General features: G+C 40.0%; 1 protein-coding gene across 4 annotated transcripts in view; it reads left to right on the forward strand.

Annotated features, from left to right (window-relative positions):
* The window catches only part of LOC131056077 (pectin acetylesterase 8), a 268,162-nt gene that overhangs the window by 81,728 nt on the left and 167,550 nt on the right, over nt 1–18,884 (forward strand). For all 4 annotated transcript variants that reach the window (XR_009108574.2, XM_057990414.2, XM_057990420.2 and 1 more), the window contains exons 5-6: nt 15,784–15,863; nt 17,698–17,784. Coding sequence is in view for 3 of the 4 variants with exons in the window: in XM_057990414.2 (XP_057846397.2) it covers nt 15,784–15,863; nt 17,698–17,784 (167 nt within the window). In the remaining variant the exon portion in view is untranslated. The remainder of the gene's footprint in view (nt 1–15,783; nt 15,864–17,697; nt 17,785–18,884) is intronic.

The following is an 18,884-nucleotide window of genomic DNA, read 5'->3' on the forward strand; positions in this document are numbered from 1 at the left end:
CCTGTTATTCAGTGGGATTAACCTATTACTGACCCTCGTAGGCTAATAAGGTTGGATAGAGGGTCCTTTGAGGGATGCAATTTCTCCAGTGGTCAGAGTTTTGTAGGTTTGGCTTTCGTTTGGCTTCATTTGGACTCCGTATGCATTACTTGCTATTTATAGTAAGTCAGAGATGTTAGAGATGGACCCCTGCTATTTTTAGTAAAGGGGTATGGTCGTATGCAGCTTCATCATGTCAGCTCCCAGTTCAGACAGTGCTAAAAAATGTTGATTAATAACAGAGATATTAATGTTTATTTAAACTAAATAAACATTAATGGTTTTGAACTTATATTATTAAGTTATAATATATTTTATATTATAACTTAAGTGAGGGTCATGGCATCATGAGATGGGGCCATTTTGAATTAATTAATTAGGCACTTTTATCAAGGCAAATATTAAATGACAAAGTGCACATGTTATATTATTCATTGTCATTTAATAATATTAAATGTAATTAATGGCTTATGGAGAAAATCGAACCCTTTGTGGAAATTATATATATTGCCTTGAGGAATTCGAATCATCATTGATTATTGTGCATTTGAACTTGATGAAATTGTCTGAGAGGAAGAAGCCGAGGGTTTCAACCTACTGCCATTGGAGAGCATCAATTCTTCACTGTGCAACCATCTGAGGGAGTGAAATAACTCCTGAATTTGGTCTACGGGAGGGCTTCACACAGAAGTCCATTTGAGCTAATTTGTGAAAGTTTCAACCAGGATTTGAAGAGATCAAAGCCATTATCAGGATTTAGCAGCCGTTGGAGATCTGATTGCAAGCATTTTAATGTACTGCTACAGTATGCGCTACAGTAACACGTGAACAGTGATCCGCTACAGTGCCGGGTCATTAATTATTATCAGATTTCAAGCTTAATCGGGCAGTTTGTGCAAAGAATGTTAAGGTTTTGAAGGCTGAATATCACAGTTCACTTCCAGATTTTATATTGCAGCCATTATTGTACAGATTGCAGGTATTAATGAGCTGTTACAGTCAAGAATACTCACCCAGCAAGAGCCACGTGTTATTCATGAGGCAGATCGCTTAGACTAGTGTGCAGATATCATTAATCCCAGGAACGCTAAGGTCATTAAAGGCTGTAAATAGGCATTATAAGTTGAATTTGCACACCCAGCAGCAAAACGTATGAGTGCTGGAAGGAAAAACGCAAAGGGACAAGGCTTATCAACCGCAGTGCCCAGGTCTTCTATATAGTTTGCAGCTATTTTAGAGTGGAGAATTCATCTTTGGAGCAACCAGCAATCATTAACAGGTTTCCTTCAATCTGCTGTCATGAATTTCAGAACTCAATGATGTATCTTGTAATTATTGGACCAGTGGAATTTATTAAAAGAGACAATAATTGCTGCTATCAATTAGTTTCCAGCTACTTGCATTTAGTTGTTAGTTTTTCCAGCAATTGTTTTCTTTAATATTTGTCTTGCATTTCCTTTAATGCATTGTCGTTTGCATCTCTATATTGGAAAAAGTGTAGAATCTGAAAACATAAAAAAATCAGTTCAGAAATCTGGAGTTAGAGACATCAGGTCTCCTACAAGGGATGGTAAGGTTGTTTTTGATAAGTTAACTAATCAAGCACATTTGTTTCCTTTTTCTCACATGGCTAAATTGTTTTTCAAAGAAATGTTTTTGTCACATGGATTGCCTAACAATTTTGCAGAGTATAGTAGATTCCTTAGTGTGTGGTTGCAAAAACTATTAGACACTAGATTTATTTCGAATACAATTCATCACCCTTGCATTGATGGACAAGCAAAGGACGCAATTTACATGTATCAAGGAACACTCAAGGAGCTTCAACACTTGCAATCACATGTCAACATGTATCCATCTAGAACGCTTTATGGCTATGATACCCTAACTTTTGTCAATTTGGTGTTTGCAGATAACAGGGTACCAACAATTGAGGATTGGATTGAGCATCAGCAAGCTATATAGGCTAGCATGATGATACTTGAGCATTTGAGTTTCCATAGTGTTATGTGGTAGTGTTGCTTCACTTAATAAGAATTGGATCCAAACTCCATGGACATTACAGCTTAACTCATGGTGTTGGCTTAGTGTTATTAGAACAATGAGGTTTTTAATTGCTTGAAGACTAGCAATTTTGGAAAGGGTGGACTGTCATGTCCTCTTATGAAATAAAATAATAATAATACTTTAACTGGGACCAATTATTTTATTTTTAAAAGCCCACCTAAATGTTATCTTTAAAAGTGCTTTTAATACTTCAAAAAAAAAATAGTTTAATCAAAAGCCAAAAATTTAATGCGTATAAAGGCAAATGTTTCACCCTCTTTCTTTATTTGGATTATTCTTTTCGAAACTGAAATTGCCTTTTGTAGCTCTTAAGAATGTATCAACCTTGGAGATCCGGCATCTAGAGGACAAAAACCCTTTGTTAACGCTGATGATTGAGAACAAAAACCTTTAGTTGCTTGTGTTGATCTACAAACATTTATTGATATAATTGCTAAAGTTAATTTCAGTCTTTAGCTGCACAACACGTAGTTTGGAGTCTTGTTTTAAATAGTTAGATCTTTTTGTGCCTTGCTTTAGTATTTTTTTGATCTGCCTAAATTAATGTGCTACATTAGTTTGTGGCTTGCTTTGAAAGTAAAATTTCTATTAGTGATTGTTAATTATTGATGCTTGTTGAATAAAAATTTGAATTTCGAATTATAGTCATATCACTAGGGTCCACAACAGAAGAAAGATCACACTTAGTAGAAATGGCCTCCTAAAGTTTGTTGACAATCATCTATTCCAATTTGCACACCATCATTTTCTTATCCTAAAAAATCCTTTGATTTCTTTCTAGCCATAGTTTCTAGATTATGAAAGGACCAGTATTCCAACCTACATGAAGAAAATGAGTCTTAACTGGAGGTCTACCTAAACTTTCCCAGAACTCAGCCAAAGAAGTGGCATGGATACATGCTTGATTCCAAGCTCTCCACCAAAGATGCTATTGGCGGCAATATTGTACATGGAAATAAAGCTAGTTAATTAAGTTGTAATTGTCTTGGTTAGTTGGCAACCACGGGGTGGCAGTTGCGGTGCGATGGTTGGTGTTTGCACCCCCTCGGTATCTTTATATACTTCCGAATGTAACTTGTGAGAGGGAACGATTAGGACTGGAATAACATCTCTTATACTTGTCTGATATCTATGGCATTATTATTCTGCATTACGTGCTGTATGCTTTAAGTTATTCACCTAAGAGGGTAAACATTTGGCACTGTTGCCTAGACTACTTGGGAACGGAAGACGCGGATGGCGCATGGACGCGATGGGCCTACCCGTCGGTGAGATGAACCCAGAGGCCGACGACGCTCACACGGAACAATCGGCGAAGGAGAAATTGAACCCTGTAATAATCCCGGCACAATGTTGAGATAAATTGTGGCCGAAAGGAAAAATAATAAAAAGTTTTTTTTTTGTGTACATGGCGTGTGCTTGCTATGTACGAAAGTGATTAATGCCCAACTTATTGAATAAAGAGAGAAATAAAAAAGCAGAAACAGACGAGTGGGAGGCCGCGTAGAGGGCCTTGATTTTGGAGCAGCAAGTAGAACGTAGACGAAGGCTGAGGCAACTTGTCGAAGGACGACCTGCCGAAGGGTGGCCTGAGGGGAACCAAGGAGGTGTCACGGAGGGTGCAGAAGCCGACGGAAATTTCTATGCGTTGCCAGAACACCATAGGGTGCGGAGCCACGAAGAGTTTCTAGAGGAAACAAGGTTACAGAGAGATCTAGTCGAAGAGACACGGGATCGGTTCAAAAACTTATCCCTTACACCACAAAGTGAGGATCACTAAAGGGAGCCAGGAGTGGGCGTGGGTGACAACGAAGGGGAGGATAACCGTACGGTAGGTGCCACACTCGGCAGGCAAAACACTGTACCTCCAGTCACCCACGCACACCACCGGCACCGAAGGGAGCGGCATAGACACAACCACAACCACCTCCAGGAAGATGACCCCCAGCAATGGGGAGTAAACAGAAACTGCCGAAGTTCAATGGCGACGGGAAGGAAGACCTAGTCTGCCATTGTCGAACGTGCGAAACCATATGGTCAGTGAACGGTGTTACCGACCAAGACGAATGGGTAACACAATTCCCAGCAACCTTGAGAGGAGTGGCCATAGATTGGTACTCAGATATGGACAAGGCCAAAGTCGGCACATGGCCCGACCTGAAGAAGGAGTTTGGGACAGAGTTCCACCTCCTGAGAGATGACAACGAAATAGTCACCGAGATCTATGGAACGAAGCAGAACAAGAACGAGACTGTCCGAGCCTATAGTCGGCGGCTGAGTCAACCAACAGATGGGTTGAAAAAGCGATGGTTCGTGGAGGGACTAAAGCATTCCCTCCAAAAGAAGATGAAAATCGTTCCACCTACATCGTACGAAGACGCATACAATAGAGCGATGGATCTCGAGAGCAAGACCAAGACATCGAAGAAAAAGAAGGATAGCTCATCCGAGGAGGATGACTCGTCACAGGAAAGCAGCAGCGATAGAGAGGCTGGCAAACGGGTGCAAGCGCTCCAGAAAGACATGGAGCGAATGAGGAGGGAGTTCAAAACTATGAGAAGGACCGGTCGAACTGAAGGGGACATATGGTGCACTGAGTGCAAAGAGGAGGGGCATATAAAGGGTAGTTGCTTGAAGGAAGCATTCTGCGAGATTTGCCAAGTGATGGGACACTCCATCAAGGAATGCCCATACAACATGAAAACCCGAAGTACGCAAATGAGCCAAGTGTTGTTCACGGAGCAGGCCACAACATCTACACCAGTAGGTACGGCCCAACAAACCAACATAACGACATCATCTGGAGGTTACCGGGACAACAGACGCGGCGGCGGAAGGAATAGCATCAATAACAATAGTGGAAGCCGTATCCAGTATGACGCCAAGGGTCGGCCAATTATCCAGTGTAGGGCCTGTAATTAGTGGGGGCACTTCGCCCGTGATTGCAAGAAGGAAGCCACCCCTCAGCACCTCTGTCGATTGTGTGGGCCAGGCGACCATGAGGACGCAAATTGCCCACAGGCAGGGGTTAATCTCCTCAACATTGAGAAGGCTGAGAAGATTGGTGAGAAAGAAGTACTGGCGATCACTCGCGCCCAGACGAAAAAAGCCACTTATCCCGACCCCCGTACGGAGGAGAGATTACGGAGGCAAAGACCAATATTGAACGTGAGATGATGGCCGAACGACGAGACGAGGTGGCGAGTACATCATCCCGTACGAAAGCGGAAAATAACATCATTGGGCAAGTATTGCAGATGGAAGCACCTATAAGGGTAAAGGACCTTCTAGAAACAATGCCACAGTTAAGAACCGCCATTTTTAGTTCCATACAAACCACTGCGCAGGCACCTTTGTGTGCCATGTGGGCGGAAGTTCCGGTCAGCCCCTCGGCTGACCCAATGTTATTGGCCTTAAATAGTGGTCGGCATCCTGCTGTAGTAGAGATGGGAATTCTCGGGGCTATCCTCAAAGACACCATCGTGGACGGAGGTTCGGGGGTGAATGTACTGCCAGAGGATACGTGGAAGAAGCTGGGGAAGCCAACACTATGGCCACCCACGTTCAACTTGGTAGGTGCAGACCAACACGGCATCAAGCCACTCAGCACCCTGATGGCCCAGTCGGTAACCATCGGCACGCAACCTTTCATACTAGATTTTGTGGTAATCCCACTCAAGAAGAAGGGGTACGACGCCATCTTAGGCAGAGGGTGGCTGCTTACAGCAAAGGTGAACCACAACTGGAAAAAGAACACCCTTTCTATGGAAAAAGGGGGGCGGAAGTACACCATTGATCTGAGGACCCAGGTTGTTGACAAGGAATTGGCATCATCTTCCGAATCGGAGGATGAAAGAAAAGGCGACCCGAGGGACGAAGGACGAGGCTGCAGGGAGCCCAACGACGAAGGGATTCTCAAACTAGGAGAGTGCTCCAAGGATGAGGCAGGGTCATTGAACGGGCTCTTCCATTGGCAGATGGAGGATTATGAAATGTTCTAGAGCTACAGGCTCGAAGTAGAGGAACTAGAACAAGCAATAGAGGAGGTGTACCTGCCGGAATACAAAGAATATTGGAAGGGAGACGCCCCAAACCTCGATGACGTAGATAATCCCAAGATTATTGGCAACGATTGGAACCCTGTGTGGAAGGCCGCAGCTTTCAAAATCTTTATTATTCTTCTTCTTCTTATGTACGGGAAGGAGACCATGGTTCCTGTAGAATTTATGGTTCCAGGTCTTCAGATGGCCATTGAAAATAGACTTGCCACCAACGGATCCAAATTGAAACCCTACAACGCGAAGAGTGCAGGGGACTCGAGAGGCTGGAAGGACACCCGAGAGGTTGGAGGGGGACCCGAGAGGATGGAAGGGGACTTGAGAGGCCGGGCAGGCGACTTGAGAGGCACGGGACCAACGCGGGAGACTCCCTGGCGAGGAAAATCGAGAAGGATGAAGGGTGGTCCCAGAGACAAGGGACCCAAGCCGACGACTCTCTAGACAACTAAATTGGGAAATTGGAAAAAAAAAAAAGCAAAAAAAAAATGTATGGCCGTACGGGTCCATACAACAGTTGACCGTACGGCTAGAAAAAAAAAAAATTAAAAAGAGAAAAAAGGCACATGATGGTGGGGGCCACCGTACGGTGGACCATCGACAATGGGACCACCGTGCGGTGGGCACCACTATCGTGCAGTGGACACCGCTGCGGGTTAAAGTCGCGCAAACTAAAAGGAAGAAATAAAAACCCCACATGAAGAAAGACACGCAGCCCACGCCAAACAAAAAAAAAAAACGGATGAAGAGAAAAAAAGGAGAGACGCGCACAACAACGTAGCCATACACACAGCCCCCGCACAAACAAACACATAGCAGTATGGTGGAGGGGTGTTGACTGCACGGGAAGGTGGCCGTACGATTGGAGGTGCCAGTGCTGTTGTTGACCGTACGGGGAGGTTGTATGGCCGGGGTGCCATCAGGGACATTACAGTGGAAAAAAAACAAAAACAAAAAAAAACGACCAGATTTAAAATCATTCGATGGAGTCTGGAGCTAGGACACTGGAGTGGAGAAGAAGGGTTTTTGCATCTTAAAATATCACATAAATGATGTGCGCCATGGACTTTTGTATGGTTTTGAGGGTTGTAAATTGGTGTTGGTGGCGGGGGCTCTGCCCCTCGACCTCGCCTTGTACTGTAACCCTCGAACCCCGCGAGGGGCGCTGCCCCTTGACCCCGCTAGGGCACTGCCCCCAGACCCCAGTTTATTTTTGAGCTACAGTACACTTGTTGGAGTTGGGTGAAGGGCATTAGAGATGTCACGGTAAGTGTTGTGGTTGTCTGTACTGTGAGAAAGAAGCCTGCAGCTAAGCATTGGCGGGGAAGCCATAAGCCGTAGAGGGAGACGGATTTGGAGGTTGGGAACAAACAGAGTTTGAGGGAAGCCATTGCAGGTCGGCGCAATTGTATGACATCAGGGAGTTATTCAGTTCAGTTATTAGCCTTTGGGGAGTGTGATGGAGGATTTGAGGTGTCTCCTAGCCTTTGTGCCAACGGGTTGTGGCCACCTCCAGGCAGGAATGGTACGCTTTGAGGAACTTGGAGTATGTCTCAGCTGGACGTGCGGTTGCCTTGGTGGATGCACAGAGGGCTCAGGAGGAGCTGACCACTAGGTTGGAGGCAGGAGTAGCGTGAGACTTAGCTTAGCGCACCCAAGAGTTGGATGCCGCGAGGGCAGCGCGGGTGGCTATCGAGGACAAATTGGCTAGGGAGACAGTATCATTTGAGTAGCAGTTGGTGGAGGTTGAGACTGAAACACGTGTTTTGCAGACAAGTTTGGTTTAGGCACAGGAGGATTGTGATGTCAAAGGAAGCACTAATGGTGAAATCTGCACTTGAGCATCGGATGGTAGCAGAAAAAGGTTTTCAGGCGAGGACACAGCATAGGATGGTAGCAGAAAAGGGTTTTTAAGTGAGGACGCAACAGGTGTATAAGTTCGGGGCTCGACTAGCGTCAGCAGTTCTGTTTAATGTCATCTCTATTTTGTATTAAGTCATCCGGAGACGACTTCTTTTCTTTTGGGGGGGGTGATGTTGGCGGCAATATTGTACCCGAAAATAAAACTAGTTAATTAAGTTGTAACTGTCTTGGTTAGTTGGCAACCGCGGGGTGGCAGTTGCGGTGCGACAGTTGGCGCTCACACCCCCTTGGTATCTTTATATACTTCCGAATGTAACTTGTGAGAGGGAACGATTAGGACTGGAATAACATCTCTTCTACTTGTCTGATATCTACGACGTTATTATTCTGCATTACGTGCTGTATGCTTTAAGTTATTCACCTGAGAGGGTAAACAGATGCCAAATTTCCCTAGAGAAAGTGCACTGGAAGAAAATATGGGAGGCACATTCTTCACTATTATGACAAAGAACATAAAGAGGACTGTGGAAACCCAACTTTTGAAGATTCTCCCAAATTGGGCATCTATTTTTCACAACTAACCACAAAAAGAAACTGCACTTATGCCAAGCAAATTTATTTCACACCTCTTTCCACCAAGGAACATCGACCCTCCCAAAAATCTGGCTATCTTGTTGTAGGTAACCCAAGACAACAAAGAACTTGCCCTTCGGTTAAGGACCCCAAGCCAAAGCATCCCTTCCTCTCAGGGAATTACACACTACCTACTAAAATCCTAGCAAGCTCCTGCTGATCCTCCTCTAATCCTCTAAAGTGGCCATTCTTGAGGATATTTCCATCTAGACACCTCCACTTGCCCCATGTTCTAAATAGCTTTGTAGTCCTCAACCCTGCTATAGCTAGCATCAAGAAAATTGTTGCAAAGGGGCTGTAAGTGTGGAAACATAGATATGATAGGGGGATGCGCATCCCAAGAATCACATCAAAAAAGAGATTATGTTCCCTTATTACACATCCAAAAGAGATCCTGTTTAATTAACTTGGCACCTCTTTTAAGAGTATCCCAGATCATAGAATTCTTACCCACAAGGTTGAACCAAGGAACATCAATACCATTCACCCCTCTTAGATACTTGTTAATGAGTATTTTAGCCCTATCCTGATCCTAGTTTATGCTCCACCTTCTATATAATCTGGATGCTAAAACCTGGTCACTCAAGCTTGCTAGATTAAGACTAAGACTACCTTCTTTCTTAGGCCTACAAACAGACTCCCCCCTAACCAAGCTCCACTTAGTTGAAAGTAAATTACTTGCCCATAAGAATTGACGGGATAGGGCATCAAATTCTTGAATGAAACTCAAAGGAGCAACCTGCACAAAGCACTTATAGCTAGGGAGGTCCTAAACCATTGGCTTAAGAAGAGTCACTCTTCCAGTAGTCAAAAGCCATCTTGAAAAACTTATCAAGCATATTCTGCCAAAACCTCCTAGGCCGAGTGTCCACAACAAGGGGAATACCAAGATAAATTAAAGGAAGGCAGCCAATCTGAAATTTTAGAATTTTGGCAATCTTGCATCGAATAAGTTTAAGAGTATTAAAGAAGAAAATAGAAGAGTTGTCCTCATTAAGCCTTTGCCTAGTGGCAGCAAAGTGTGTATCTAGTGTGGCAGAAGAGTATGTATCTAGAGTCTTTCTAAAATTTAAAGCTTCACTAATTCTGGCAATGCCCATCAGAGCAGTGTCATCAACAAACTGCAAATGAGAATGAGGAGGCATACTATTATCCCAACTCCAACCTCGAATGTAATGGACAGCCTAGAATGCCCAAAAACTAAACCAACTACTGATAGGAATATAGTCAAACAGTTTGCATTCAACTCCTTATTTCTCCGTTTAATGTTTAAACCTCCTTATGGCTTCGGAAATGAAATGTTTGTTTGTTTTTAAGTCTTTGCATAGATTTGAAATCACATAACATGAACTAGAAGGAAATTACAATTATATGCAACATGAAGATTGAACTATTGCTGATATGATATTATTTCCAGAATTAATAAAATCAAATACATAGCAGATTTTTCAACTCACTAAATACTCCAGCATTTTTGACATAATGTTCCAACAATGACTTCCCATCTTGCAGCTACAGTAACATGAATAGTGCCATGCTACAGTAACATGAATAGTGCCACGCTATAGTGGCGTGAATAGTGTCGTGCTACCAATAAGGTGAATAGTGCTGCGCTACAGTATTAATTAGTCTTCAATCAGTCCAATATCTTCATAAAATCATCCCTTTAGAATGGCATAAGCATTGGACAAGAAGTGAAGAAGGTATGAGCAAAAACACCAAATCTGCCTGTAGCTGGAGATGCACCTAATCTGCCTGCTAATGAAGCTGATAACAATGGATTCCAAAGGCCAAACCCCAAAGGAATGACGTCTAGAATGTCACAAGAGAGGATAGACGTCCCCTAATGCCAAGAATGGATCTGCAACTCACACATCAATTTCTTCTCATATTCAACATGCTGAATGAAGCCACAAAAGCTTCCTTTTATTCTTTTTCCAAGGGTTGACCCAACTCACTTGAGCAATGTGGGATAAAAGATGTGCAATATAAAACATATTAAAATATTCACTTATGTCTCCCTTGGGTGCCCCTTTGATTTGCACACATCCATAAATTAAATATTAAAGTAACACTTTAATATTTTACAATTAAAGTAAATGTTACTTTAATAGCACTTCAGGCATTAAAATATATTAGCAATCGGACTCCGAATAGCGCAAGTGATAGCTCGTTGGAAAGCTCTCACCGAGGAGTATCGAATCCAATCGCCAAAACTAGCCTCTGTTGTGTCCTGTTGACTTACTAAAAATAGTAAGTATGCTTGAAACTAAGTAAATCAACTCCGTTTTGGCCCAAACTGGAAATGACTAGGCCAAAACACTCCAAGATCCCCTTAAACCCTTCGTTAGCCCTCGGGACCATGTAGAGCTAGGCTAACGCACATACACTTGGTCAACTGCTAAAGTGGGGACATTACATCGAATCAAACCTTGCCTTACATAGGATTTGATAAATCTTCCTAGCCCTTCAATCATAATGATAAACGGATAAGGAGAAATGGGATCTCCTTGTCGGATGCCCGTAGAGGCGGCCCCAAGTATCTTTGAAGGCTCACCATTGATAAGAACAAAATAGGAAGTATTGATGTAGCTTATGATCCGACTAACCCAATCACTGCGAAATCCAAACACTAAAAGCACTTTTTGCAGGAAAGCCCATTTAAACCGATCATAGACTTTGGCCATGTTCAACTTAATGAACATAGCCTTCTCCTTGGAGGTTGCCATTGAATGAATTGCTTGTATAGCAACAACAATCTCATTCAAAATTTGACGATTCACAACAAAGCCACCTTGCTCCTCAGAGATCAAAATATTAAGCCATGGCGTAAGCCTCTCTACAATCAACTTTTTAATAATTTTATAAACCACATTACAAAGAACAATAGGCTTGAAATGATTCGAGGAAGTAGTCCCTTCTTTTTTAGGAATAAGAGCAAGGAATGTATCATTCATGGCTCTTAAAATTTGTTTGTTTTTTTCATTTTTTGCGATTCGTACACTATTGCCATAAGGTCCAGTTTGATAACCTCCCAAAACTCTTGAAAATTTTCAATCGGGAATCCATTTGGACTTAGGGCTTTACTTTTTCTCATCTAAAACACAACATCTTCCAATTCCTGCGAAGAGTTGGGTTGGATAACAGCCTCATTCATCTCATTAGAGACTAGAGAGGGAATGATGTCTAAAATAGAATTTTTATCATCACTAGCAAAGGGAGAATCCTTTGGAAAAGAGCTGAGAAGAACTGTGATGCCTTTCTAGAAATCTCACTTAGAGGAGAAAGCTGAACCCCTTTGAGGACAAGAGAGATGTAATAAGATTTCCATTTTTTCTAGTTTTGACAGAGTTGTCAAAGAAGGCAGTATTTCTATCACCTTCTTGAAGCCAATCAATAGATGGCTTTTGCTTCCAGAAAATTTCCTCATGTAACTCCCCTTCCTCTAGCTCCTTCACAGCCACAAACTCCTCTCTATAGAGATCCTCAGTAGGACCCAGATCACGAATTCGACGGGTGATAGTAGCTAGGCAGGTTTGGGTAGTCATTTTAGCAAAAAAAGGTTGGCAAAGCACCATCTATTCCTCTCTTTCAGCTCGGACTTAAGAAATTGCAATCTCTTGACAAAGGAATACATTGTTGTGCCATGAGTAGGTCTTCCTTTATGCCACCATTCAAGCATAAAATCTTGAATGGAAGGATCTCAAAACCAAATAAGTAGAAATTTAAAAGATGGATTCTTTGAAGGTCTGAAAGAAATAGTTGGCAATTTGATCGGCCAATGATATGATCCTCTCCAATGTAAAATCTTAGAATTGGTAGCCCAATTATCCCCAACCCAATAGCAAGAAACCAGGAATTTGTCAAGTCTTTTAGAAATAGCACTTTCTCCACTTCTGCTATTATTCCAAGTGAACAAGCCATTAATAGTCTTTATATCTATCAACTTCAAGAAGTCTATATTATTCATTAGAAGAGCAACAAAGGGCTCAATCTTGACAATACCTCCCCTTGTTTTATCCAAACTTGAGGCATGTGTATCTATGCGGTGATCCTAGATCTACCTCATTGATTACTTCTTCTTTCAACACATCATTGTTATTAGAGGCATTAAGTGCCCTTTAAACACTTTCATTTTGGATACAACTAGTATATATTAGAGAAGTATTGCTCTTCCTTGCATTCTATTGTGATTGATTCTCCACAACATCTTGATTACTAGTGATTGTGGCTTTATCTCATCTTGGTGTTGCAAACCTTCTTTTACTGCTGTTCCATGTTATAGATCTTGCTGGCAGGCTCACTTTACCTATTTTTTTCCGTCTATCGCTAGTTGTTTGGCCTTGAATGTTAGGGGTTTCCATCCAACACCAGCTATTTCTTAGGATTGGCTAGCATGGCTTCCTTAGCTTTTGACTCTCTTCAGCAAGCATTCTTAGACTTCTCATTGTTACTCACATTGTGATTGATGACATTTTCACTGTCTCCTCTGATGAGTCTTACAAAATGGACACTTGAGGATTTTGGTTACTCAATTGGATGGTCTTTAGTTTATTATCTCATGGTGTCTTCCCCCCTCTTTTTCTTTTATTATTGTACTTTCTTTGGGGTATGCCTTTGTTAGGTTAGCTCCCTATTTATCTTTATATTTGCTTTATGTCTGTGGCCTTTATTTGTACTAATCCTTTGCAATTTCACCTATTTTATGTTCTAGTTTTGATGATCCATTTTTGGTCATTTATGGAATAAATGCATTTTTTTTCTTTCTCTCTTTCTTTCTAGGATGCTCATAGACATGTTGATAGAACAAAGCTTATATTTTAAAGAGCCACCTATGCCTTTATCTTATGTTCTAGAGAGTCGTAAGACTCAGGGATGGTTGTCGGGGAGGAGGAGACCAAGGGCTTTGATTTGGGGATAGAGAGGGAACAGTGGTGGGTAGTGGTTTGCGAAGGTTTGGAAGCTGATCCCATGGTTGACGGGCAATGCGAATTAAGGCCTTCAAAACCACACAAACCTTCATGGTGCATGCCATTTTCATAATTTTATCACCTTGTATTTTGTAACACCAAGTCCATACTATCTTTAAAACATGGAAGTGATTTAGAATGAGGCTTAGATGCATCTTTATAATTTTTTTGTAAGTGCTTGGGTTTGAGTAGGGCCCATAGACCATTAGGGTTAGCATTTATTGCATGCAATTTAAAAACACTTTTTTTTTTCAAATATTGAATTTTTCATTTTCTTGCCATGGGGATGCAATCCTGGGGATAGTCAGGGGGCTTCTAGGAGTTGCTTGGACATCTCGAGGATGTTCTAGAGTCCCCAATTTGTCTCCAAACCAAGGGGATGCCCCAAAAATGTCCCGTCCTTGAGGATTTCTTGGAAACATCCTTGGGTCCGGAGTGGAGGTTGCAGGATAGTGGGGGGATTGCTCCCCAAGTCTTCGCATCTTGGAAACAATGGAATTTTTTTTGTGTCTGTGTGTTGGGGGGGGGGGAGGTTGGGTGCATCCTAATGGAACAATTCTTTTTCCCTTTTCATCTTTATTATAAGAATTTTTGTAAGGTGTTTGCCTATTTATTTGGGGAGCTTTTCTCGCTTTCCATCTCTTTGATTGGTTTATACCACAGACGAAGAATTCGTCTTCCCCCTTTACCCTTATCCAGAGTGAAGTTCGAGTACTTCAGAGATAGACTTGGTGTCATGGAAAGCGGAACCCTTATTGAGAGGGAGCTTCAATCTCAGTGACTATTGGTAGCACTTTGAATCATTCTTTGCTTGTGTGCAAGAATGAATTTCATCCAATCTATGCTTGTGTGCTAGATGGATAGTTGTAATAATGTAAAGACCCACTGGTGTATTACACTTTCTATGCTTGTGTGCTAGAACCATCCTATGCTTGTGTGCTAGGTGGAAGATGTAATTCTATGCTTGTGTGCTAGATCCCTTCTATGCTTGTGTGCTAGATGGAACTTAAAAGGTTCAAATTATGTATTCTCCTCCTCCCTAGTTAAGAGGGAGTGTTGTTTGTAACTAGGGGTATAGCGGTTCGGATTGCCTTAAGGCAATATCCGAACCACCTTTTAGGACGGGGTCCTACCCTAAATAACGTGACCCCATCCTTATGCATCACGCCACACTAAATTCCCCCAAAATAACATTGGGGCCAAAATCAATAAGGAGGCCGACTTACAAGGAGGCCGACCTACAAAAGAATAAATATGCATATAAATAAATGACAATTTGTAAGTCATTTTAATCAAGCAAAAATCATATCAAAGGTGATTTAGCTCTGCTGTGCGAACTTAAGGAAGAGGGCGAATTTATTCTGCTTGGTGTGAAATTGTCGAAAAGGGACATAGTAGATTTGATGCAAGTCATTGAAGCATACAAGGACAGATCTGATATGTGAAGATCAGATTCGAGCTAAGTATTGTACTTATATTTTAGAGGAGAATATATAATCTGACCTGTGGGTCTTTCATGCTGGGTTTTCCCTCCTTGGAGGTTTTCCCTGGGTATGCTTGTTTGTCTTCTGCTCTATTTCTGATTTATGTTGACTTACTAAATACTGCAAATCTGATTACAATCTAGGGCACAATTTAATATATATTGGTTTCCTAAAACACTACAAATCTGATTACAATCTAGAGCACAATTTAATCTATGTTGGTTCACTAAATCTGAATACAACCTAGGGCATAATCAATTAAATAGATGTGGTTAATATACCTAGTGTTTAAAATAACATAGAGAACTAGCCATTTTTCATGTCTTTGAATATTGTTGTTACCTTTATTTTCATGTCAAGTTTGTAGATACATTGAGAAGATTTGTCATTGCAAATGCATTTGTTTGTGACTTGTAAAATTCTTGGCTGTGTCAAAATTCCCCATATACAATATATTATATTTTGGAATCATATAGCTTCTCTTTCTTTTACCTACACTTTAGATAGAAACAAAAAATTACTTATAAAATTTGTTATGGCCTTGGATTCTGATAGATTTGAGTCCTAGTCACGCTTCATTGACATTATAAGTTAGTATGGTTTATATATGACATTAAAACAGTATATCTACATTTCTATTTTTGGTTTTTTGATACAGAGTTTATGTAGCAGATTTTTATAATTGGAACAGAGTCAAAGTTCGATATTGTGATGGGGCCTCATATTCTGGAGATGTAGAAGATGTAAATCAGGTGATTGATTTCAAGAGTTTTTCTGTTAGCATTTTGGTGGAGTTGGGTTCAGAAAATTCAAGTCCACTAGATCTATTGTAGTCAAGATCTAGATAATGAATTCCCTCTTTCTTGTCATAATAACAAATTATGCATTATAATTTAAGGAGGCTTGTGCAGAACATATTAGTTGCTATTTGCATCATTAACCCAAGTTTTGCTATGAATTTATTGTTATTAATTTAGTAACTAACCTCATTGCCTCTGATATTCCTCATTAAACAACAACGACAATCCAATCCTTGTAAAAGGTTTCACAATTATGTCACATCTCCAACCTTCAACTATTAGTTATCCTTGGAAACAACTACCAATCGACCTAAAACTGTTAGGAAAGGAAAATGCAGATGAAGAATGTAACCAATAGAAAGAGATAATAAACATCAAATTTGAACTGAATTAGGTGCCCTGCAACTGGGAATTGTTAAACTCATAAACAAAATCAAATCTGGATAAACATCTGCATATAAGATTGACTCACTCAATTCCTTTAAACACAGAATCCATCCAAGAAATTCCATGCAGGAAAGAAATGAATATCATCAACCTATACCAACTGCAGCAAAGTTTCAAGCAACCTTAGTCCTGTATCAAACGCTCACTGGAAAGTTTATATACAAAACTGAGTATTATGTGTAACCATTAAGTATAAACCTTCAACACTGTAAGAACCAAGTATGCCACCACTAGAAAGAAAATTTATTCCTGTCCATTACATGTAAACTATCCAAGATCAAATACATTTCAACTACAGATTATAGATTAGCATAGGAGGAGAACAATTACTAATTTCCACATGAAATACTCAGCCCTCTAAAATGAAGCACAAAGTTTGGTAATACAGCATAATGCTACCATAAAAGAAATCAGATTATCTGTCTGCAATTCAATACAATCCAGCGTTTCAATGAACAAAACATGATATGCTAATATTCACAACTGACTATAAGAAACCAATGAGACTCAAAGGTACAGTTGGCAAGAATAGTTCTTGAAGGATTGCCTAAAGCGTCTCCTGATCAAATAGCAATAAAGAGTCCAAGTTTATGAACAAGCGTAAGCTTCGAAACGAAATAAATTTACATGCCATGTAAATTTCTTGATGAGAATTACAGTATGTAATCAAGTTCTTAAGTTAATTTCTTAAGCAAGAGGGTTTCTTAAAAATATTTATAGCTAAGATATTAACATTGTAGAAAAGGATGTCATTCTTTGTTTTTGTATTGGTTGCTACGAATATTAACTCTTTTATTTTGGATCTAGTTTGTGCTCGTTTTTTATTTTTCAGTTAATGGAATATATCTATTAGCTTTTAAAATTGAAACTAAGATTGGATATATGATCAATTGATAAATCCATTTCTATACAAGTAGTTATAAGTTTAGTTCTCTTAAAACAATTTTAACTTGACTAATTGAACATGAGATGTTTGCACAAACATGAGATACGAGTAGAAAGCTTCTCAAAAAAACTTTGTGCATATAATTTTTTTACAGAACCTTTCTAACCTTCCTTGACTACTTAGCAAATGCACTGCATATACAATTCTTAGGATTCATGGCCAGAATTGTTGTTTATTGCTGTAATTCTAAGCAGCCGGATGTGTCTAATGCATGCCTTTGTATTTTATTACATATGCATTTTGGTCAGTTATGGTTTATATTTTCTGTTTCTTATTTTTTAATTACATACACGTGATTACCCACAAGTATTAATTTGAATGTATGTCATCTGAATGAAATTTTTCCTAAAAAATATCCACTAACTAGCATATTGATTTCCTTTGACATATTAGGAATACAAAATTTTTTTTAGAGGTCAAAGAATTTGGAAAGCTGTCATGGAGGATCTCTTGGCCAAGGGTATGGATAAAGCTAATCAGGTTTTCTCCTTTACTTTGCACTCCCGTACTCCTGCATGTGTGTGCCTACAATCTATTATAAGAATTTCATGAACTAGTTTTTAAATTTTAAAAAATTACAAATAATTGACTTCTTGAGAATAGAAAATCAGGTCTCACAAAAAGATCTAGAAGACAGCTCTTGGATCTTGTAGAAATTACATTAATGAGAAGTTCCCTTTAAAGTGAATAAAATTTTAGATTTCAAAGACATCCAATTCTTATCAAATACTTTGTGGTACCCCCAAGGAACATAGATAATAAGGTCAATTATTAGTGATAAGATTATTGCAATGATGTAATTAACTATTTATTTATTCTATCATTGACCTCTTCACACCCATTCCCCACCTATTAAATCATTTTTTCAAGAGTACAAGTCAAGAAGTTTTGAAAAATTTGATCTTAATTGCTGTATGTGATTTGGTAAAGATGTTAGTATGTTGCTCCTGAGTTGAACAATATTGGAGTTTAATATTATAATGTTGTACGTGCTTGTGGATGAAGTGGCATTGTGTTAGTGTATTCATGAAAACTAGATTGCTAGAAGGCTTCAACACTCCCTAATTGTTGTACAGTGTAACTAAAGGTTGTGTGTCAAGTACACCCATTCTTGTCAAGATGTGACATAACCATATCATATCACTTCATAGATTGCTCCTCCTATGGCACGATATTCTACTTTTATTGAAGAGCAAGCAATGGTGGTTTAATTTTTTTACCACCCAATGATATTGGAGTAGATTGCAGAAAAAAACAAAAACAAATGCCAAAGTACACTCGTCATCCAAAGGTCTTATATCGTCTGCATTTGTGTATATTTGCAAAGAAGTTTCTTCATTCTATTATATTCTAGGGCATACTCCATTGTATCATAGATGTATCTCAAAACTTGTTTTGCATAAATCTCGAAACATAATTGATGGGAAAGTTGATGTTCAATTTTGTAATGTCCCCTCTATCTTAGTTGTCCAAAATGATTTATTAGCCTATTTAATTCTCGTAGGCTATGATAAAAATAAGGAAATTAATAATTACTTAATATTACTCCTCAAATCCAAATATTAAGAGTTAATTAATTA

This window comes from Cryptomeria japonica, chromosome 8 (genome assembly GCF_030272615.1).
Source record: "Cryptomeria japonica chromosome 8, Sugi_1.0, whole genome shotgun sequence".
In the NCBI taxonomy this organism is placed as follows: domain Eukaryota; kingdom Viridiplantae; phylum Streptophyta; class Pinopsida; order Cupressales; family Cupressaceae; genus Cryptomeria; species Cryptomeria japonica.